General features: G+C 38.5%; 1 protein-coding gene across 1 annotated transcript in view; it reads left to right on the forward strand.

Moving 5' to 3' along the window:
- The first annotated feature begins 17409 nt into the window (after window positions 1-17409).
- The window catches only part of znrf2b (zinc and ring finger 2b), a 37659-nt gene continuing 30306 nt past the window's right edge, over window positions 17410-24762 (forward strand). Inside the window, exon 1 of the mRNA XM_044358372.1 lies at window positions 17410-18464. Within this exon, the coding sequence (XP_044214307.1) occupies window positions 18068-18464 (397 nt within the window). The 5' untranslated portion in view covers window positions 17410-18067. The remainder of the gene's footprint in view (window positions 18465-24762) is intronic.

Below are 24762 nucleotides of genomic sequence, written 5' to 3' on the forward strand. Positions count from 1 at the left end.
CATTTCTGCCTTTTAGTTCAGGTTAGTTTCATGTTCACGCTGGCTTTTACAAAGTAAGAGCTGTAAATATCAAGTCACATCTACTGACTGGTAACTTATTTACTGGACAGTTTTGGTGACTGTCATGCTTTATCATCCTTTATCACCCCTTTTCACTGTTACGGAAAATCAAAGTAGTGCATATTTAACCAGTTAGTTACCATGGTTACCAAATGATCTTGTATAATAATATAAAGGTGCTTTCACACCTAAACTTTTTGGTTCGGTTAAAATGAACTCTGGTGTGTTTACCTGTTAAGCGCAGTTCTTTTGGCCAACTCTGGTGAGGACTAAACAACAGTTTGAAAGTTTAAACAACAACACTTCCAAGCAAACTCTGGTGCAGTTTGTTTGTTGTGTGAAAGCAAAACTGAACAACAATGGGATTTTATGAAAGTATGTGATTTTAGATTGATTTCAAAAGATAAACTACATTAGATCCATCTGCTGATCATGAACTATCAAGGAAGTCATATCCTCATCTGTTTAAGCATATCATAGCAGAATTAAAAGGAAATAATCAATATTTTTCTATGGAACAGACAATGAAACTACTGGTGTGAAAGCAACCTAAAATTAGCTTTTGCAAATGACAGTTTCTCTGCCAATCACAACTGTGTTACCAAGACAGACTGAAAGTTGACTTAAATATATTGTTGTGTGTTCCCAGCTTTGAGAAATGTATAGAGGTCTGTGTGAACTGATCAGACCTGAGACTTATTATAGCCAGCAATAGCAACTGGAAGTTAAAGGACAGGTTCACAATCTAAAAAGTCAGGTGCCCAAATGAACAGTGAAAGAGGTTTTCCTCGCTGTAATCATTCCTTCTGTTCATACTGACTATTAAAAGATCCCCTTCAAATGTGCTTTCAATGTAAGTGATGGAGGCCAAAATCCACAGTGTGTCCACATAGTTATTTTATGCAAAAATGTTTGAAAAATTTAAAAGTTGATGTGAAGCTTATATGAGTCTTCAGCAGTCCGAGTTAATCATATCAAGTGGATATCTGACACATTTACAGTCTTTTAGCATCAAATTCCCTCTTTGTGTTTCCTCAGACAGTGTTTCCCTGTTGAGCTGCAGTGGGAGTATAGTAACAAAAGAGGGACTTTGGCACTAAAAAGACTGTAACGTTGAAAGATATCTACTTGATTTGACTCATTTGGAAGCTGAAGCTTCATATTAGCTTCAGATAAACTTTTAAATACATTTTTGCACAGAAAGAGGACTGTGGATTTTGTCCCCCATCACATTGTAAGTGCATTATGAAGGGATCTTCTTATGGTCAGTATGAACAAGAGGAATGATTACAGCAAGAAAAATCTGTTCCAATGTTCGTTTGGGCTCTTGACTGTTGTTTTCAGACAGACTTGAAAAATTGTGAACCAATCCTTCAAGGCAAGACAAGTTTATTTGTGTAGCACATTTCAACAACAAACCAATTTTTATGTGCTTTACATAAAACATAAAAGACATCAAGACAAAATGTAAAAGCAACATAAGGCAATATAGACATTTAAATCCAATTAAAAAGAGTTGAATAGAAAATAAAAATAAGCTAAAATAGAATAAGACAGATAAAATGGGAAAATAAAAATTATAGTGCAATATAAGATTTAATCAAAAGCCTCAAAATTGATTTTAAAAAAAGGCAGCAGCAAACAGAAAAATCTTCAGCGTTGTTTTAAAAGAACTGAGAGTTGCAGCAGACATATAGTTTTCTGGGAGTTTGTTCCAGATATGTGGAGCTTAAAAACTGAAAGCTGCCTCTCCATGTTTAATTTTGACTCTGGGGACAGAAAGCAGACCTTCCCCAGATGACCTGAGAGGTCTAGATGGTTCATAATGTAGCAGCAGATCAGAAATATATTTTAGCCCTAAACCATTCAGTGCTTTATAAACCAACAGCAGTACTTTGAAATCAATTCTTTGACAGACAGGAAGCCAGAGTAAAGACCTCAGAACTGGAGTGATGTGATCCACTTTCTTAGTCTTAGTGAGGACTCAAGTAGCAGTGTTCTGAATCAGCTGCAGCTGTCTGATTGATTTTTCAGAGAGACCTTTAAAGACTGCGTTACAGTATTCAAGTCTACTGAAGATAAACGAGACAAGTTTTTTCAAATCCTGCTGAGACATAAGTCCTTTAATCCTTGATATATTATTCAGGTGATAGTAGGCTGACTTTGTAATTGTCTTAATGTGGCTGTTGAAATTCAGGTCTGAATCAATGACTACACCTAGATTTCTGGCTTGGTTTGTGGTTTTTAACATTACTGATTATTCTTCCTAACTGAAGAAAATTCTGGCACATCCAGGCGTTGATTTGTTCAATGCACTTACTCAGTGCTTGTATTGGACCATAGTCCCCTGATAATATGGTTATGTAAATTTGTGTGTCATCTGCATAACTGTGGTTACACATTTTGTTGTTTTCCATAATCTGAGCTAGTTGGAGCATGTAGATGTTGAACAGAAGAGGCCCCAGAATGGAGCCTTGGGGAACTCCGCATGTCATTTTTGTCTGCTCAGATGTGTAATTACCTATAGACACAAAGTAGTCCTTCTCCTTTCAGTAGGATTCAAACCAGTTTAGTACTGTGCCAGAAAGTCCCACCCAGTGTTCCAGTCTAGTAATATGTTGTGGCCGACCATGTCAAATGCAGCACTGAGATCCAGTAATACTAAGACTGAATTCTGCCACTGTCTGTGTTTAAGTGGATGTTACTGAAGACCTTAACAAGAGCAGTCTTGGTGCTGTGCTGTGCTCTTGACTGGAAGACATTAAAACAGTTGTTTAGTGCCAATAAGTTGTTCAGCTGTTGAAAAACAGCTTTTTCAATGATTTACTTAAAATGGCAGGTTTGATATGGGCCTATAGTTGTTCATTAGTGATGTGTCTAGATTGTTCTTTTTTAAGAATGGTTTGATGATGGCAGTTTTCAGAGTCTGTGGGAAGATGCCTGAGAGAAGAGGCATGTTGACAATTTGTAGAAGATCTGAGGCCCTGCAATTAGAAACATTTTTGAAAAAGCCTGTTGGCAGAATATCAAGGCAGCAGGAGGAGGATTTCAGATGTTGTATAGTGTCCTGGTTGATAGGATCAAATTGTCTCATGCTACTTTAATTGATTTTAAGTGGACACAGGAACAACACAACACATTTCTCAGTTCCAAATTATAAATGTGAAAACATGTCATAATGAACCTGGAGATTTGTTTTTTGCCACCTGCGTTCAGCTTTTAAGACATCAATTTGGAAATGGAACAAGCAAAAGAAAGGGCAGGTTGCGTAAGGTCAATAGCCTACTGGTTTAGCTTCATCCCACATAACAGCAATGTGCGCAATTCAATTCTAGCTGCCAACCTTTGTACCACTCTCTCTACCCATGTTTCCTGTCTCTCTCTGTATTGTCACCAGTCAAATAAATGCAAAAATACAAAACAAAAATCTTTAAAAAACATGTTTATCTAGCTAGCATAGCATAACTGATCCACACAGAAAGCAGTGATGAAATGCTCAGTCAAATAGGCAGTCAAATCTCACTTCTGTTCACACAGTCATGTTGCACATGTAGAAATGTGATCACTTGTTGAGAGCCATTGTTAGCCAGCAGCTGTGTACTGTTAATATAGTCACCTGCGTGCTGTGTCACGCTTTGTCGCTCCTACTTATGTTTCAGATAACTATAATGTCTTTTAAAAGAGGAGAGCAGTTCCTGACCCCGCATCTCTGGTGTTGTATTGTATCTGTATGCATCCTGAGGATGAATCTGCAGTCTTTCCCACCTCCTGTTGTGTGTTTGCAAGGCCAGGTGGTGAGGCTAAGCTTACACTGGGGGGACGTCTCTGCAGAGGCTGGTCCGGCTGCTGTCTGAAGCACCCTTGTCTTAAGTAAATTATGACATGATGTGTTGACAGACCAAACAAAGGCAAAGAGATATTCCCATGGTGTAGGATGCCTGGCCTCAAGGCTGAACACACCACACACTTTGTGTTCCCATACAGCCCAGCTAGAGCTAATTGCAAGTTAGTCACGTTAGGATTACAGAAATGAAAGTAAAGGCTGTTTGCTTTGGCTCAGTGTAGCAGTTCATCCCATCTGTAATTTGCCCTCGTAAATACCTGTTGTACATGTATAGTGTTGCTACTGTAAGTCATTAAATTACTGATTGTTATAAACTTTATACGTTATTAATAGTTTTTGTCTCACAGTAACAGAAAGGTGGATACAGTAATACATTTTAATACATTTGTTAAACATATTTAATGGATTTTTTAACAGAAATATTCTGCACTCACATCTTTGTCTCTCAGATCTCAAAATACTGCTGAAACAGTCAAACTTCTGTAAATTTATCTGTAACAACTTTGATAATTGATTGATCATTACAGTTGTTTAAACAAGCAAAAAAGACAATTAACCTTTGGTTCCAGATTCTCCAGTATGTGGGAATTTGTTGCTTTCATCTATTTTGTATAATTACAAAGGTAATTTGTTGTTTATTTTGGCCAGTACAGTAGGTCAGACAATACAATTACTTGAAGACATCACTTTGGGCTTTCAGAATTTGTGAAAGGATTTTTTTTTACTATTTTTAGACATTTCATAGACAAACATTTGATTGAATAATCCAAACAAATAATCAATAGATTCACCAATCATGAAAATCAGCCCTACACTAAACATATCTTATCTTCTGCTCTGTGAATGGGGTCCTCATGTATTTCTGATGTTTTTTCTCTTTCCTACTTTCTGCTTTTGAATGTGCTCAGAGAGTAAAACTATCACACATCATCACAGCACAACAGTTCCCAGACAACTGACTTGTTGTGTCAGTCTTGGTGTATGCTTATACAGTATAATGCCAATTAGCCATATTGTACCATATTGTTAATCATTCTAATTTACCTATTCTCACAGGGAGCAGTAAACATTGTTTTGATTCCTCTGTAATTTGGTTCAGCCAGAGATTTTTGCATCTTGCTTCATCACACTACCAAAGGAAAAAGTAAATCTGTGATATTTGAGACCAAAAGGCACATTGACCTTCAGAAACGTTATGGTGCAACAGAGAGGAAACAAAGAGAAGTAGACTAAAGCTGACAGACTTGAGTCTGTCAGTCAGTCAGTCAAATAAACAATTAAAATGGTTGAGTTGTCCATTCATTTTCAACAGTCTGCATTGATTTTTCTCCATTAAAATTAAAGACATTTTAAATGACACTTCTTTTTATGGCATGTGTTTATAAAACATTTTACATAAAACATAAACATGAAAAAGTAAAGATTAATACATTGAATTCAAAAATAACTAAAGGGCATAGAAAAATAACAGACCATATAATATGCAGTTAAATCTTTGTAGAACAGTATTAGACTTTCTCACGGTGGTGCAACAGCACAACAGTTTTTAGGGCGATTGATCCTCTTCTTGTGGTATTACAAACCACTATATAATATACAATAATAATTTCAACAAATATACAATAATAATATTAGATTTATAATGCTGACAACAGTTTACCAGTGTCTCTTTATCAATAACAGATATTTCAAGCAATTGATGGGCCATGTTTTTTTTTTTTTAAATGATCACAAAATCATCAAATCAGATTTTTTGGATATGCAGTTACATGATTCTGTTCTTTAAGCCATCTTATCTTAAAATATCTTAAAATATAATACCTTTCACTACTCCACCATTAACATATGCTAAGAGTGACTTTTCTGCCACTAACATCCAGGAAGGAAATCACCTGACAGGGTCTGACTTTAAAAACTGAAGTGCCCCCTGAGATTTTGGGGTCTAAGATAGAGATTCTCCCATCAGTTTGATTTACATATAACTAATGATTCACCAAGATATCATAACTCTAAATGTCCTCCACCATACTGGTGTGAAAAACACTGGAGAGCTAAGAAAATAAGGTTGATTTGACTAACTCCTACAGTCCTCATTCTGTGCAATAAAGCCATTCCAAAGTTCACCAGTGATAATACAGCATGAGAAATGGGGGTGAAATGGGAGAAAATCCATGCACGTGTCCCATCGTTTTTATCCCAGTCATACAAAGGATGTTTCCACTGCAGAATAAGAGCAGAGAATGTGGCGAGCTGGGGGGGAACAGCTCTGGTATCTGGCTCATTTGAAGTGTTGATAGGCGAACAGCCACAAAAAGCTGAGTTAATAAGCAATTTAGAGCTTTAAACCCAGTCCATGATGAAAGTTTAATGATATCAACACAAATTTGCTGTCACATAATCTCCCCTTTTAATCAGTTTCCACTGTCAGCACAAGGCTAACAGAAAAACAAGCCTAATCCACCTGATTGACATCTCCCACTAAATTGGCTGGGAGAAGGACAGGAAAATATGTCAGGCAATTAATTAAGTGCATTTTTCTTCTTTTCAAGTTTTTTTTTCTGTCTTTGTCTGGAATGCACAGTAGCGTAGCCGGAGACAGAACACACGGAGGCAGTGTTGGTGAATTACTGAGGTCAGTGAATGGTCACTTGTGTAATCTGATAATATGTGCATGTAAACTGGAGCTACACATGATCAGACTTCACATCAACCCTGGGAGATGTAAAGCCACAGAGCTGCCAAACCAGCATGCACACACACTCACAAACACAAGCAAAATGTGGTTCATGTTTGTGCACTAATGTGGTAATAACGGATCAATAAGTGCTTTAATTGGAGCAGCACTTAGAAATACATCATATCTCAGTATCATTACTTTAATATTGTTCTATCCCATATAATGCTATTCATGAAATAGGTTCTGTCTATAAGATTATTTAGTCTATTTGTGAGCTTTCCTCCGTATTACAGTGTGACATGTGGACCAAACTGTAAATGACTTCTATCTTCTTCTTATTTTTTTCCTTTTATTTATTTACTTATTTTTTTTGCTTAAAATGCATTCAAATGTGTAACTAGAAAACTTAATCACCTCCAAAACTACAAAAGCACTGGACACACCAACCTCTACATCAGGGGTGTCAAACTACAGGCCTGGGCGCCAGATCCGACCTGCAAGGCAATTTCATTTTTTTGAAATGTATTGATACATCACTCTCTCTAACTTTTTTTTTTTTAAATTTCCCATTTGGATTTTTATCCAGAATCATCATAGACTTTTTGGCTCCTTACAATCTGTAAGCAATATTGGCATACAATAGTATCATTTTATAAAGTAGTTGTGTCAGCAAACACTTGCTAATTTACACATCCGTGAGACACAGAACAACATTAGCATTCATTTGGAGTCGTGGGGGAGGGGGAGGGGAGGGAGGTTTGTTTGTTTGTTTGTTTTTTGTTTGTTTGTTTTTTGGTCATTTGCAGTCTGTATACTGCCAGCTATATTATTGATATTGTACTAAATTAGTGCAAAACATAAGTACAAGTATTATTTTTTTCTATTAATGTGTTGTGTATGAAATAAGTAAATCATAATAATGATTGAAATAAATTCACAGTGTTGAGAATACTGTGCAGCCTGTTGTGTAGTAGTATTTGTACTGTGTATGACTCTTTCAGTCTTATGTGGTGTAAAACACCCATGTTATCTATATACAGTTACACTATCAACCAAAGATCAGCACAACACAAAGACTCATTCTGTTGGGTATATTGAGCAGGACTGATAGCAGTTCTTTCTATGTCTGTGTGTGTAATACCTGACTACATAGTCTACTCACCTGCAGCTGCATTAACAGTCAAAATAAACAATCTCACTGCTGAGAAATGCTTGGTGTAAAAATCCACTCTTTACTGTTTAGGTGTTTTGTACTTTGTGGCATGGACATTAGCCGCTATTGTTGAAAGTGATAGCCTTTTGTCCTGTAAAAGTGCCTGAGCTGATTTTAATAAAGCAACGCTGACACCCAGTGGTGAGTAGGAGCTAAACATGCACATTTGTTCTCAATGGGCTCATGAGATGTTACAAGTATGTAGCCTTGGACAATAAACAGTCCATTATATCCACCACCACTGGATGCACCATTGAGGAGTTGTATTAGGATGTTTTCTCTGTGGTATTGTCTGTGATTGTTGCCTCCCACAGCTTGAAGGCTGTTTCAAGTGTTTGCTTTATGTCTGAGACTTCATCCTTAGGCTGGATCTGTAAGAGGACTCTGCTGCCTGGAGTCAAGAAGAGAGAGGGAGGGAAAAGTATGTTTGGCCACTACTAACAATGCTAGCAGCATAGCTCTAGAGATGGCCATGTGTGTCGTTCCACCAATTTGGTCCAGACTGAAGTATCTCAACAACTGTACAGACATTCATGGTCCCCAGAGGATGAATCCAACTGACTTTTACTCTAGTGCCACTGTGAGATTGGCATTTATGTTCTCTAGTAAGATGTCTTAACTGCTGGAGGGACTGCTGTGAAATTTGCTTCACACAGTCATGCCACCCTCAATATTAATTGTAATTACTCTGATGATCCCTTAATTTCTTAACTTCGGTTTATGGCCAAATATCTGCAAAACTAATGACCACTGAAGTGACTAATGCTACTTCTCACTCATCGCTGTGGATGTGACAATGCTTGCAAGCTACAGAGTAGCCATCTGATTCAGTGGGCTTTTACTGTTGTCGGATTATATCTGACAGTAGCCAACGTTTTGGGAATCATTTCTTTATCTGTTGCCGGTAGTCATTAATTTTATATATGACATTTTCTTGTTGATTCTTGATTTTCTCTTTTATTTTCACCAGCATGAAAAAGCCTTTAAACAGTATTTAGATCATAGAACACCAACACTCTCTAAAAATTTTTCTTAAGAAATCTATTTAGGTGGATAAATTAGGTGGTTTGGCAGCAGGAAGCCTTTTTCCTGATCTACCACAAGCCGATCATAAGCCGATCCCTGTGGCTCCATTTTGGCTCATCTTGAAGAACAAAAAAGCCGCAAATCATTACAGCGTGTTTGCTGTTGCAAGTTGTTGCAGTTGTAAAATGCAGAATACTGTGAATGGTGTATTTAACCAAGCAGTTACTATCAGTGCCAAAAACCCTACCCTGATAGTTTTTGGGCCATCAGAAAGTACTGTCCCTGGAGCAAGGACTATGGAGGGTAGGAACTGGCCCAAGAACTAAATGTAGCCTATATCCTAGTTCCTGTGGCTGAAACACAGGTAAAGATCTTGAGTTCCAAAAGAGGTTACTGGTCTACTGTTTACATAGAGCTTGTGAAGGTCCAGACTAGCATCTATTTTAAAAAACTCTCACCAAAGGAATCTATAGGTTTCACATTTATTAGAATCTACTGGTGGAACCTCATTACATTTTAATCTAACTTGATAATAACAGATGCTTACAGTACCTGAAGGGGATTTTTAGTGAGCTGCAGTGTCTTCTGTTGACCAGCAGAGGCAAGCAGTGCTCTGCTTTTACCTGATGGAATTCTGTCAGGTATCTTAATTCCTTCTGTTATGATCATCTTATTATGCTCGCTAACATACCTATACTCATTACAAGGTGTTCTTTTATCCTTGGAACAAAAACACACAGTAGTAAATACATTTTGAGGCTATGACTTCAATCTCTTGAACTAAACCAAAGTAGACAGACAGTGATGAGATTTTCAATGCCTGAATGATGCAATGTTGTGCTGTGACTCAGGCTGGACGGGCCATCCATGATGCAACCCCTCTCAGAGTAAGATCTGATCTCTGACTGATGAGCTGAGGGATTTGATTTATGGACTTCACCTTGAAGAGGCACAGCACAGTTTGGTCAAAGAGAGGATGAGTGTAAGAACAAGGCTTCAACAAAGACTTATTTCCACATCCTTCCACATGATGAAATGCTGGGTTAGATGTCTCCCTGACACCTTGACTCTACTTTTCAAAATGCTGTTTATCTACTTGGATGAAGGATAGCAGCTGAGCAAATAGAGAATGCTTGCATTACATCACTGTATACGCCCCCTTATATTACACAACAATTTCTGAATACTGATGCCAGTATTTTGTTTAGTTATGTATAGTTTTCTATAATAATAATATTTATCGCAATTATTTTGAATGTTTTATTAATTGGTACAGGTAAATCTGTATCCAACATAAATTACATAAAACTACTCTGTTACGAAACCAAAAGAACAAGTAAAGAATCAACAAAATTGAGTCAAATGAAATTTACAATAAAAAACAAATCCAATCAATATGAACCTTTACACACAAAGATGTGTTAAAACTGCATGATATTATCATCATTCTACTCTAAGTAAAGTAAAAAAATAGGTCATCATGCTCATACTTTATTTGAGCCCTTCGTAACGTCTTCGTAAAAGCGTCCTGAACAGAGTATAGCGGTGTGCATTGCTGCTGCATGCAACACTGTCATTGTTGATGTTACTACTGGATGAGGCCAAAATAAGACATTTTCTATCCAGTTTTATCTGTGTGTTTGAATAGTTGAATAAATACTAAATGACCAGTGCTTCTATGAATTACTATGGTATTGATCTACTCATATATAATACACAATGCAGGAATTAATGTAGAACTTTGTTTCATCTCAGGAAAAGTGCTGGACAGTATATAGAGTATGTAGTGTATGTGCTACAGCATAGTACCGCAATAATATGACTTTTTTAAGATTTCTGTTGGTTTTTCTGTGAGTACAGTGTAGTGCACGGCACAAGCCGGGCACTGAACCCCCTTCGGATGGATTGCCCCGGTGACGGTGTGATGATCTAATACCGGAAACACCCTATGACCCTGGGTTCATCACTGATGATGTGTCCAAGTTGCACCATCTGGTGATTAAAGAACCTGAGTCTGTGCCCTCATCTCTGATAATACCACAGTGCTGCAGTAGTATGCAGAACACATGTGACTGAAGGGTTTGCCTGTGGTGAAAGGTCCAGGTAGAAACTGATTCATTTATTTAATCAATAATGAAATCAATTGTTAGTTGTAAAGAGAGTGCTTTGCCCTGTCCGTTTCTTAACTTCAAAACATAAAAAGAATCATACATAATCTGCTATTTATTTTCATGATAATGCGTTTAGTCTGAAATGTCAGCAAAGAATGAAAGGTGACGTCTTCAAACAGCTTGTTTTATCTGACCAACTCTCCAAAACTCAAAGATAATCAGTAATCATACAAGCAGTTTTCCTCACATCACAAGCTCTAAGTACATTTTTGCATGAACAAGGATGATTAACTGATTATCAAATTGTTGCAGATTCGTTTCATATTGATTGATTGTCAAATAGTTTCAGCTCTACTCCATGCATTATTTGAATATGTACTACAGATGTGTAACAGGATTGTTATAGATTGTTGAAGTTATCTCGTTATTTTTCATTTCCTTGGGAAATAATATCTTATGTTTATCAATGCAATTTATTGGAGCGCCCTCATGTGGTAAGTGGTGGTAACTATAGTGACCGGAAATAGTCTGTTTGCCCCCTTTGCTTGCTGGTGGTTTCAGCTGTGGTTGTACTGAAAACAGCTCTGTAATTTTTTCAAATACTAAATTATAAAATGAACTTCACTCAGATCATAGTGTATCGTTATGAATAGTCTTGCCAGGCTTTGTGACTGTCAGTAAGCTGTCATTCTGTATTTCTATCGTTTGGTCGAGTGAAGCTAGCTCTGTTTGTCTGTTAGCTTGTGTTACGGCCTCATGCGCCAGTGTTCTGAGAGAGCATTGCACAACTAATTTAAAATGGCGACTGTGTCGGTGTGTTCATTTTATTCCTATTGTGATATGTAGGGGCAGGAGCTGTATGTTTCACCATCCCCACCAACCACATTCATGTCTAACAGATATGTCTGTAACTTCTGTAAGGAGAAATGTACTTTTAGAATTGTTGCAGTTTTTTTCCCATATATTTCTAGAAAATCAGTTGGCAGTTTATGTGATAAAATAAGATGTTACACAGGGGCAGAATGCACTTTTGTATAAATAGGTTTTCATTTCGTAATAGAGATTTACTTTTATTGTTTCAACAAAACTGTACAATCACATGGTAAAAAAAGTTGTAAATTACATGAGGTGCTTGCTGAAGGTTTCAGCCGTGGGGCTAGATTTGTTTGTTCCACCATGACCACCATCTACATTCATGTGAGAAATAAACCTTGTGAACCTGAGTTGTCCAGTGGTCTGATGAGATTGAGCCCAGAAAAGAGTGGTTTACAGATGCAGAGATTATTATATTAACTGTGCACCACCAAGCAAAACCAGCCATTAGCATCTTTCAGCTCATTGTTTTGGTTTTACAGCCTGCAGCTTTACTCTTACCCTTGATTCAGTCTCACCAGTCTCATCAACCCAGCTTCCAGCAGCAGCAAGCAGCTGTTTTCAGCAAAAAAAAACTTGTATAAACTCACTTAACATTACCTGCTCAGCACCAAACAGCAGACAGATAAAGTTAGTGACTACCTGGTGAACAAATTGGAGCATTCAGAAACTAATGAGGTGGATGTTTTTCTCAGGAAGAGTGAATACTCAACATATATTCATCAGATGTACACAAAGATGACCCCAGATGGAAGCTCTTTGTGGGCTGGAAGTGAAAGTAGTTAACTTTTTGTTAACTAGCAATAACAACTTTATAAAAACATGTAATTGTTGTGTTTACAGCTTGCTCCTCTGGCCCCAAGAAGCTAAAAAATAGATTGTGGTTCAGGATAAAAATATCACTTAAAATGTCATAATTTTCAATATTTAGTCAATTTCATTGCAACCTTTTAACCACTAGGGGGTGCAACTGCACCTCTGCTGAAATCACCAGTGGCATAGGGGGTCAGACTAATGTGTTGGTTTGCTGATAAAAGAAATAAATAAAACAAAATAAACAAAAATCAGGTTTCAAGATATTGTGCTATTTAACTGTTATATGATGCGCTTTGACTACCAGTGTGTATTTATTGCAGGTTGTGTTTGCTGTAAAATACCATTTTTAGAATCCCGGGTTTCAGTGCATAGTTAAAGTTTTGGTGTGTGTTTCATGTTTTATGGTCTAAATGCTGTTTCAGAATCTTGTACTTCCTGAAAGGAAAACCACCCCATGAAAACAAGCGATACCCAGCAGAGTCCAAAAGGATTCCTCCAATGCAACACAATCAGAATGTAAATAATGCTGCCACACTGACAGTTCATTCAAACAAAAACAGCCCGTTAAGGTTAATGTAATTGTGGTTTTGCTGTGCGGCTGCTGAGCTGCCCTGTCCTCCCCTTCATTATGCAGGTGGTGATGGATGCTGTGACCATCGATCGTCAGATAACCCGGGCTATTTCCAGACAGGGGAGATTAGAAGGATTAACGCAGTCGAGGGTGAGAAAACCACTCACCTTCCACACTGTGAACTCGGCTGTCTACATCATGTGCCTGCTGTTGTTGACAGAGATTCATTCCGCATTCAAAGCCCTTAGAGGCCCACAGGGAGCCATCACTCAGGTTTTCCGCAGACTTTCTTACCACATTTAATTTACACAGATTAAGTGGTTCATGTTTTCGAGACGTCAAACCACAGATCCAGCAAGAAACTGTCAAGTCAATTTTATTTATTTACTTATTTTGAGTTGATTCCTTTTTTTAAAAAATTGAGAATAGTGGATGGATCCTTCTCTGCTGCATGCATCAGGGAGCTATTTTCATTGTTATGTGATGAGGTGTTGAGCTAAATTTTCACTCCCAGTTAGATTTCTGCTCCCCTCTAACTGTGTAGCCTGAACGTTTATGTGTTCATGAATTTTAGTGTCTGAATTCCGTCACTTTCAGTTTGAGTGAACTGATTCTTTTTTACTTGAACTGAATTTTAGATCTGAAAAAGACTTAATTGAATTTCAGCAATTAGAATATAGTTAATATGTGTGTAGTATATTTATATTTAAAAAAAACATTACACAAGTGAAGCCTTAAAAAATGGTTGAAATTGCACAATTTTAAATTACTTTCTGGAATTTTAATTCAAATAGATGGTTGTCAGAGTAAAACATTATGAACGATTTTATCTAGGTATTCAGTTGTTCATCATAAATCTTTTACGGCCTCTCATTGTTTCCATAGCCACTATATAATCTCGGGTCTTCATAACATCTGCAGCCACTGCAATGATTCAGTTTCCTCCAGCAATAATTGCAATTGTGCTGGACACCAGACAGTGTTTGTGATTCATAATAATTCTGCAACAGGTTCCAACAATAGGGAACAATATTAAAACGCTTTATCTCTGTCAAATCACTATTCATAAAATGAGTCTTGACTGAAGGCGGTAACTGCACATTATCTGGTGGGTGTCGTTTCACAAACAGTATTACACAACATCTGGGTTGAACCCTGCATGTTGTTTATTACTTTAAAACATTTGATTGAGGAGTTCTCCGAGAAGACCATAAATGTGGCGTGAGACTCTTTGGTTGTTACTGACGTTGCTGCGCTGCTGCTGACGTCATCCGACCGGGTAGTCTGATCTGTATCAAGCCTCCGCACGTGCACGCGATCTTTGGGTTTCAAAATAAGAGCACGACTTCCGCTCTAGAAAATGATATTAAAGTCGAGATAAAAAGGAAAAACCTTTTTAGCCCTTTAAGATCACATCTCCGGTCATCTAGTGCGCCCATTTAACAAAATATGCCAAACAAATACAAAAAAATCTATTTACTTCTATTCTTCTATCAAAATCCAATTATGTTTTCTTCCTGTGAAACAAAATATGACATGCTTATGTAAGCTTGAACCAACCAATTTCAACCAATTATATCATGACATCCACCCATCAATCAGTCTTCGGAGCTCAGATTAATTATGGCATGCCCACCTTTCAACATTTAAATCAAATTCCTGTCAACATTATATCCTGTCTGTCTGTCCTGTTTCACTCTGAAATACATAACTATACAGATGTTAGATGCTCTTGAAATTCTGTTTCATCTGGACTTTAAAGGTTGGGTTGCACAGAATAAACACTGTGTCCTATTCAGTGGAGCGAGATGACTTGTAACACATATGTTTACACTGTAAAATGTAATTTCACAACACATAGACCCAGCCGTACCAGATGGAAGATGTTGTCGTTGCAGCTGAAAAGGCAGCTTGTCTAGTTATGTGACAAAGGTAATGAAATACCAGAGACACAGTATTTTACCTGCAGTTCAACTGCCTTTAATGAATCATTAGGCGTATGCATACAGGAGCACCTTGAACAGCTCACACAAACGCTTCATACTTTCAGTCTCGGCCCAACACAACTCTCAACCTAAGCACCTCATGTGCAGTCACACTTCTCTATCTGCAGACACCTGTTTCCTGCAAGATAAACAATAACAATTCCATATATGGAGTCATGCCCGCCTTGTACTGTTTCCAGTTCTTACATTAAGTTCCCCTTTTCTAACGATCACTTCTTAGAATCGGGGTCACCGTGCACTTCAGATAACCTTTCCTATTTCTTCTTCCCTAACAGACAAGACATTCATTTTGTCTACACAAACAAGGGGCGAGACATTTTGCTTTAAACAGAACAATGTGATTACAACATATTATTATCAATAGAAAGGTTCAAGAGTGCATCATGTCCTTCATCAGTTGAACACACTTCTGAACTTGATTAACGGTCATCAAAGCATTAATACAATAATATTTAAATTTCTCCAACGGTACACTTTTAATAGTTTTTCTTACACAATATCTATTTAGAAATGTGAGAAGAGGTTGAACAGTATAAACTGAAATGTAAGTTTACTAAACATAAATATGCTTTCAGTCTTGAGCAAAGTGTTATTAATTGGTTATGCAGTTGAAATGAATCTTATCAACAGTAACATGGCAAACATATTATAAATACGATATTTGTTGTTTGGACAAAGCAGCAGATTCAACTCAAGCCAGAATTGATTTGACAGCCATGTAGGTTATCTGTCTCTTTTGATGGTGTTTTTTTAATTTATTTTTTTACATATGAAGTGTGTTGTGCAGTTCCTTCAGAGCAGTCTACAGAAATCTTTTCAGTTTCACCATATTTCAAAAAGAACAAGAAAGCTCAACTCAAATGGTGTAGAATATCAATTGCTAGTATCCAGGTGTCCAGAAGGGTCTGATGCATTTTCTGATACGGTGATAAAATTACTGGAGTGCAAATATCTCTTAAATGCACTTTGTTATAATGCGAAACTGTATTGCCATTTAATGTAGTGGTGGTAATATGTAGATGCAGTACATACAAGATGCCCTATACACAGGTGTAGGCTATATACCAGGTCCTATACAACAACAACTACAAAACCCACACACCTCATTTTCCTCATAAAAAATGAGGAAAGTCTCATTTTCACTTTCACTGTTTTTTTGAAGGATCATTTAATGTTGAAAGTTTTAGATTATTGAATGTGTTTTTCCTGTTAACCTACATGAAGTATGGTAATTAATCACAATACACATGACTGCTTTTATTGTTGTTTAAGTTATGTTATAATTGTGTGGTGCTGTTGAACATGCAGATTATATTAAATGCTGAAGGGCATGAAAAGATATAAGTTACATTTATAGTAAAAGCAGTCATGATAGTTACTGTGAAAGATAACTATGTAGGGCCTAAAAAGTCTACATGTTCATTAGCCTGGCTGACAAATCAGCCAATTTTAGCTTATCACAGATATATCCATATCAGCCTATATATCAGTGCCAATAAATAAAATGATATAAAAATGCAAAGTTTGAGGTCATTTAGGAAAATGGTTTCCATTACATAGTTTGTCCACTACAGACCACTGACAAGTTTACTTGTATCCACAATTAGTGGTGTAGCTCGGTGTGGCAGTTTTGGTCAGTTTGCTGAATAAAACTACTGAATATTGTACTTTATGTTTGGTACTAATCAACTAATAGCATGTTAACACACTAGACTTAAATAATGACCATGGTAAAATTAACATCAGCATGTTAACTTTGTCAATGTGAGCATGTCAGCATGCTGACATCAACGTAGGTCAAAGCACTGCTGTGTGCAGCCTCACAGAGCTGCTAGCTTTGCTCTTGTGTCTTGTTGTCCTGCTCAATACATTAATGTTGGAATTGGTATCAGCACTTATTAACAGTATCTATCCCATATTTGTCAATGAGGGTATTTTGGAAACTCTCTAAAAAAGCAATACAAATCAACATCACCACAAACAGCCTCCCAGATATCTATAAAATATAAACACCTCTGTACATAGAGCATCATAACAGGGATGTTGTATTAGACTTCTAGGTGGACATAATGAACTAAAACAGTGGTTCTGAACTTTTTCAGCTTAAGGACCCTGAAATTGACACAAATTAGACCGTGGACCCCCATTTGATAAGATTTAGTTCTAGGGTCCCCCATCTGATGTTTCCTTTTAGATGTTTTATTACAGGAAGTGTACGAAACCCATGACCAAAACAGTCATAGAATCTGTCATTGTGTTACTTATGGATGGAATTATGGTGAAGATAAATGATTCCCCCTTTTTGCTGAGGACCCCCTGGAACCCCCTCAAGGACCACTGGGGGTCCCCGGACCCCAGTTTAAGAACCACAGCTATTAAACACTGCAATGGCTTTGTTTTGAAACTTGTGAGCGGAAGTACTAGTGAGCACAGACAGTCTGTGCAGCGTCTCCCTGCAGCCTCTGATAAAACGGTTTTGTGCAGACTTTGTCCTGCATCACTTCCTCCTTCGCAGCACTGTGCAGTAGGCGGGAGGTGTGAGGAGCCCGGCTCTTCACTCCTTCATGCTGCTCTGGAGCCATGGCGGAGCGGACGGCTCCTGCCTGCAGCAGCGACTACACTGCTGACGGCTCCTAAAGTTTGACACACATCTTCTGCTGAAGCTTGTCACAGATGGCCGGTTGAACTTTTCACTAAATGGCATGTACCTGACCTCCGTGGGATCATAGCAACGCAGAGTTTCTGCTTTTTCTTCTTCCAGGACGTCCGTCCTGTAGCCGTCTGCCCCCGGCGTAAATCTGGCGCACTGTCCCACAGCGGCTGACAGAGCGCCTCTTTAATATTTCAAATCCGAGTCAGTGGAGGTTAACATGGGGGCGAAGCAGAGCAGCCCGGCTGCTAATTCAGCTTCTAACGGACGGACCAGAGCTTACTCCGGCTCGGACCTGCCTTCCAGCACGTCCAGCAGTAACGGGAATAACGTTAGCAGGACTGCCACCGGGGGGGTGAGGTACCACGCGTACAGTGCGTCCGGAGCCTCCGGAGCCACGTCCAGCACCAGCCAGCACATCGGAGCCAGGGCCAGGTCTGCGGGGGGCTCCGGAGGCTCCGGGACCAGACACCAGTCCGGCATCAACATACCGAACAGCAGCGGAGCCTACAGCTCCCAGGAGTCCGGCGGCAGCAGCCCGGAGGAGGCGGCGGACAGGGAGCGCCGGCTGCTGATAGGTTCATTACCAGCACACCTCTCGCCTCATCTGTTCGGAGGTAAGAGAGCAGAGCCGCTGCGTGTGTTGACACAGCTCAGTGAACTCGAGTGACACCAACACATGACTGTTTACAAGCAGGACTTGTCAGATGACAAGCCAAACCAAAGTGATAGTGCGCCAAGATTTAGTGTAATTGATATAATACAATATTATGGAACAATTATTATTATTGTATTATAATACAATAATATATTGATTTATTTTGCAAGAGACCAGTACTGAACACTTTGTCCAATAATTTCACATAAATTTAATAAATTATATACAGCTAGTTTCAAACAAGCAGTGATTTTAGAAATGCAGTGATCATACAAGTGCCAACCTGACACCCATCACAAAATCTTTATCAGACACCAAAACTTAAATTTATAGACAATTTCACTTATTTGGATTTGTCATATTTATTCATAAACTGTAACTAGATATCCTCTCCATTTTTTTCCTAAAGCTTTTTATCAGAGCTGTCTCCACATTGGCCTGAATCAAATTTTGGCCATGCAAACATTCAAGCCCTTCTTTAATTATTGTCCTAAAAGTAGTCAATTTAAATACAACGAGTCTTAAACTAGTGGAATCAGCCAATAAAATATCACTGTGTGTTAGTTTTGTACATTTTTATAACGTAAACTCCCCCCATGTTGCTAAAACCCACAAATAGTTGATACTGAGGTCATGACCTGACTGCTCTACGTCACTGCGGCTCTGTAGACAAGTTGTAGAGATACAATCAGTCTGTTAGGTTTCTATTGATTGCCTCATCAATAAATCAACAGTAATTTTGATATTGCTCAGTTTCTCAAATGTAACATTTTGCTGCTTTTCTAACACTATAAATTGAACATTTGGGGTTTTGGACTGTCGGTTGAACAAAACAACTTAAAGACATGTTTTGACCCCTTTTCGTGTAACAAAATATGCCAAACTGATCCATGCGTGAGTGTTTAAAAAAGGAACTGACTGAATAAAATACAGCCTTAAGTTTAAAAAGAAGATGAATGATGTAAATCAGGAATATCTGTTGCAAGCCAGAACACTTTCAACTTACACAGACACACACAACAAGCACTGAGGTTTGATAACCAGACCTACAGAGAAGCAGAGCTGTGTTAGTATAACTGGTATGTGCACAGACACTGGTGGAGATGCTGGCCTGTGAGCGAGTAGCGCCTGCTGGTTTTAATGGCATTCATGTGTGAGGATGATGACTCACATGTGCAAGCTGAGCCAAACGTTAAGATAAACAGTGTCAGCCTCCTTGTGAATGTCCTCTTGTTGATTTCATTGATCAACCGCGACAGCTCCAGTGACTGAAGTCATCTGATGACCCGATGTCGTTTAGTTCAGGTCGTAAGATTCATCAAGTGACTGAATCAGCTGCTTTGATGTCAGAACAAACTCTGCAGCAGCATCAACAAGTCAGTTACAGCTCTGCTCGTTTTTTTTACTGACCACTCATGCTCCAGTTATGACTGCAGGTGAGGGATTACAGACGTTAGTCAGTCCCTAACTTGATAAGAAGAAGAAGAAATATACCCTAAGTATGCTCAAGTTTTGGTTTTGAAATGCAGAGATTTTTCCCCAAGCTGGGTTGACGGTTTTGTTATATGTCTTGCATTTCCTTGTTAAAATGATTCATGCAATGCAATATGTACAAATTCTTACAAGTGTGCCCGTTTTTATCTGCTCACAGAAGAAGCATTTGAATCAGACAATAGGCTCGTTTGAGATGAATTTGGCCTTGTGTCGAGCGTGAACAAGAGCAGGCGGTTGCAGCAGAGGGAAGTGACAAAAAGCTGCAGTCAAGTTGGATGACTTCCAGTAGCATATACTGTACAATATACAGGAAGTCACATGGACACGCGTCTGATTATTTTTGATAGAATGAGATTCACATGCTGTATATTTGTTATAATCATGACAGGATTTATTGTTTAACCTTCATATTTAGTAAATAATGTCATACAGAAATTTTTTATATAAAGATCCAGTCCACCTCGGTCTCATTCACAAGAAGGAATTCAGAACATCAGATCACAATATCCCTCACAATCAGTTCATGCACGGGAGAGGAAAAGCAGAAACACAAGGCACATGATTCCATTGTTTACATGTCCGCCATTGTTGGACTCTCAGAGCTTAACATCAGTTTTTACAGAAGATGTGCTTCCTGTTACCAAAAGTTTTGTTTTGCTTTATAATACTTAAAAGACTTACATAGTGTAAAATGAAACAAATAAAATCTAAATCTTTGCACTCAGACTGAAAATGAAGAGTTTCTACAGTATGACACATAGTATTGCTGGTCACACATCTAAGCCAAGCGTCTCCCAACATGCACTGAGGTCCTGCAGTTTGGCGGGAACTGAGGTGCCTAGCTCTCATAAATTTAGCTACCTTATCAGACATCTCATCATGGATTTATTATAGGGACTGGATACTGACCTCAGAATTGCTGCCTATTCCCACAAATGAAAATTACCTGTTGCATAAGCCAGAAATGTTTTATAGCTTCTGGGTTTGCTTCAGTGTTGTGCAGCCCACTGCACATGCTCATTAGTGTTTCTCCTGTTGGCTCCACCCACATGTTCCCACTCAGCCCGTAGACTTTACATTGTAACAACATCACACTTTAAAATCACTTTAGGCCCTGGGAAAATTTAATAAATATAAAACTTTCATGGATTAAAAAAAACATAATTCAAAGAGTAATAATTGACTGTGTTTGCAGTTCAAAATGCAGTTTTACAGTTTTACATCTCTGATGGTGGTCAATGGAGTAAATGCTTTTTGGGCTGCAGGGGATTTTTTGTTGCAGTACTGTGAGTGGCCACTGAGACAAACTGGTGACCATAGACTAAAAAAAAAATATGGCTGTAGTCACCGTGACGTCACCCATTGGTTAGTGAACTGCTGTTTTGAAGCCTCGAGTTTAGTGATTTGACCATCGCCATCTTGGATTTGACCGTCGCCATGTTTGATTTTCAGAGCCAGAAGTGACCATATTTGGACGAGAGGGTGGAGCTGACCATAGCGCTAGCTGTTAGCTTGGTTAGCACAGTGCATTTCCAACCTATCGTTAACAGTGATAATGCTAATGCTAATTTCCGCTAGCGAAAAACAGGCCTAAAACCATTAAAACAAAATGTACTTACCGGAAAAACTGAACAGCTGACTCCTTAGAGGGTCTTTTATCACAACCAGACGCTGAACAAAAATATTACAATTAGCCTAACTCTCATGAACTGAAAACACATTGTGAAATAGCGACGGCTATGGCTACGCCTGTAGTCTGTGAATCTGGGTTTATGCCATGGTTACGTTATGTAATCAATGTTGTCTCCGTGGTAGCGACTTGTCAATCACAACGTAGCCATTCCCTAAAGTATACTCTGCTTTATTGTTTATTTCACTCTAAATGGGTCCATACTTTAAAAAATGAACATCATGCTGAATTGAAGAAGACTTGATACTAGTGATTGAGACCACAAACTCGTTAGAAAAGTGTTCACAGAGGTAATAAATCAAGTGAAAAGTAGGGTCATTTTCTCATAGACTTCCATACAATCAGACTTCCCACATCGTTTTCACTTGTCAGACCCAGAACTATCTGCTCGCTGGTGATGCAATATCTTGTTCTCTCAATACATCCATGGGGAAGTCAGACCAGAAACTGGCCAACGTTTAAAACACCACAGGGAGCTGTGTTGGTGGGGCATGTTGCTTCAGGTTCTGGTGAGACATGAAATACAATACAAAAAGTCCAGTTTGAGTAACAAATTCATGAGATTGAAGGTTTATCAGACACCAAAACGCTGCACAGCTGTTTGTAATAAGATTTCACAACTCTGGAAAGTTTTCACGGCAGCAACTATTGTATATTTTGTTGAGATGATTGCGAAGTAAACGGTAGAAATACTCAACTTCAAGTTACAAAGTATTCCACCAGGAATGTGTGCTTGCACTGATTTCACTAACCAACGTATCACCTTTCCTGATGATGTCATGTTGTGTCACAGAAAAAAGTTGAGGCAGGTTCACCTTTTTTTTTTACTGGAACTCTCTGTGTTAAATGAATGAGAGGGCTGCGTTTGTCCACGCAGACCTAATGTTGATCTGAACGTGGCCTCAGTCACTGGAAAAAACTTTTACCTACCCTCCTTATTGTCATGACAGTTGATATTTTAGTGATGTCGTCTACTCATTTTATTATTATTTCACTGTACAATTGTCCCATAGTCCCTTTAGTCTTTCCATTTAATTTATCACATTGCATGTGTGTATAAGTAAGTGTATATACTAAAACAAACGCACGTGCATAAACCGCACACCACACACACTCGTGACAGGCTGTGTACACAGGTTGTTAATGTGAGTGTGAGTCAGCAGACAGGCGCCCAATGATTAACTCAGCTCATTAAGTTTCCTTCCTCTACAATGGTGTATGGCTGAATCAATTGTACACACACATACAAATATATACATATGTAACTGCAGGGTGTGTTAGCAGGTGGTGTGGTGCTTTCTTTTAATTTAAAGACTCTAGATTGAGCCGCAGGATGGAAATACAGCAGAGCAGCTTCGACACCTCAACCCGACGACTAACTGAATGGTCAGTTTGTTCACTGCAGTGTGCAGAACACTGACAGAGCATGATTCCACACGACCTGATGAATGGCACAACAAAACATGTATTTCACTGTGTGTGCGTGTGTGTGTTTATTTGAGGAAGAGAAGGACAGGGCGATGTGGTAATTTATCAATATCAAGAAGCTTTTAAACATTTCACATTCAGCTGAAGATAAAGTAAAATATATGTAGCATAGTAGTAGCTCATTTAAAGGGTTAGTTCATCCAAATTACAAAAAGCTATATTTTAGATAGTTTTGTTTGTGGTTTTCAGATGTCTCCAGTGGGGTTTGTGGTGCTCAAAGCATTGAAAATATTCAAGTAAAAAAAAACAGCAGCATCACTTTACAGAGACAGAGTCACTCTGGATAATCCACAGACCTCACTTGTAACTGTTTTCAGTTGAATTACTTTCTACCTAAGTCCCCATGCAAATGGTTGACAGTCTGTTCTGTGGATTACTCATTGTGACAAGGGTGTTGAATTACATATGCAGTAGAGAATAAATTACATAAATTGGATAATTATGAATTATTTTTAATTCCCCATTCATGAAATTTGTGGAAAAACTCACGTGTTGATGAGCTTCAAACGTTGACTTCGTTTACATGCACAAAATATTCCCGTTTTTGCCCTTATTCCGAAAAAGACAATATTCTCAACTCAACTGTTTACATGGCTAATGAAAATGAATGTTCCACTAATATTCCCAATTACATGCAGAGGGTTTTCAGGGTTTCCCTCTGCTCCAGTGTGAACAGGAATCACAAGATCTCCACAGGCAGTGAAGTAAACCAGCGAGGTGAAAAACATTAGTGAGCTGCTACCTGATATTTATAAGTGATATTGATATGACTGGTATAAATTAATGGTTACAGGAACATCCAGTACCTAGGTTGTCTCATGATATTTACTACACTGCTGAGTGGTTTTGGTGCATCACACCAAGTCGTCACCGTCAGTCCCCGGCTGCATGTCAGGATAATAACCGATCCCCTCCGTCCCCGTCATGGAGAAGGAGCGCTCTGTTTTTCCAGCCTGCCCTGAACAGCTCTCCACTCTCCTCTCATTCCTCTCCTCTGTCTGCCTTCCTGCTCCAACGCAGGGGTGCGTTACACAACCAGCCCGTCATTTATCACTATAACAGCCTTGCAAACTGTTGGCTAGTTGGTTTGTTTACAACACACAGAGCTGGCTGTAAACAGGCAAGAGGCTGTGTGTTGCAAACTGCGGTAAAAACCCTGATTGGGACGCAAGAATGCTCCTAAAACCCGAATAATATCGGGATATCCAACATGTCTTAATTGGAAAATGCTACATTCCAAATAAGGCCTAATTCTAAATATCCAAACGGAATATGCTATTTACACGACCCGTATCAAATTCAGAATATTGTCCTATTTGAAATAATAGTGGAATATTAGTGTGCATGTAAATGTAATCACTGTTGCCACACCCCGGGCTAAATCTTGTCCACCAGCCTAGAAGGTTTTGGATTTAGTCCTGACTTAAGTGTTCTACAATACACAAATATCCTCTTCTGTTGTCTGTAAAGGTGAGTTCAGACTGAATTATTTTTAACACGAATTTGACTGCTGGATCATTTTAGCAGCTCATGCTTATTCATCCCAAACGGGTTTGTGGCCTAAAGTGTAACTGTTGTGGTTCAG

Source organism: Thunnus albacares, chromosome 8 (assembly GCF_914725855.1).
Source record: "Thunnus albacares chromosome 8, fThuAlb1.1, whole genome shotgun sequence".
NCBI classification, from domain to species: Eukaryota; Metazoa; Chordata; class Actinopteri; order Scombriformes; family Scombridae; genus Thunnus; species Thunnus albacares.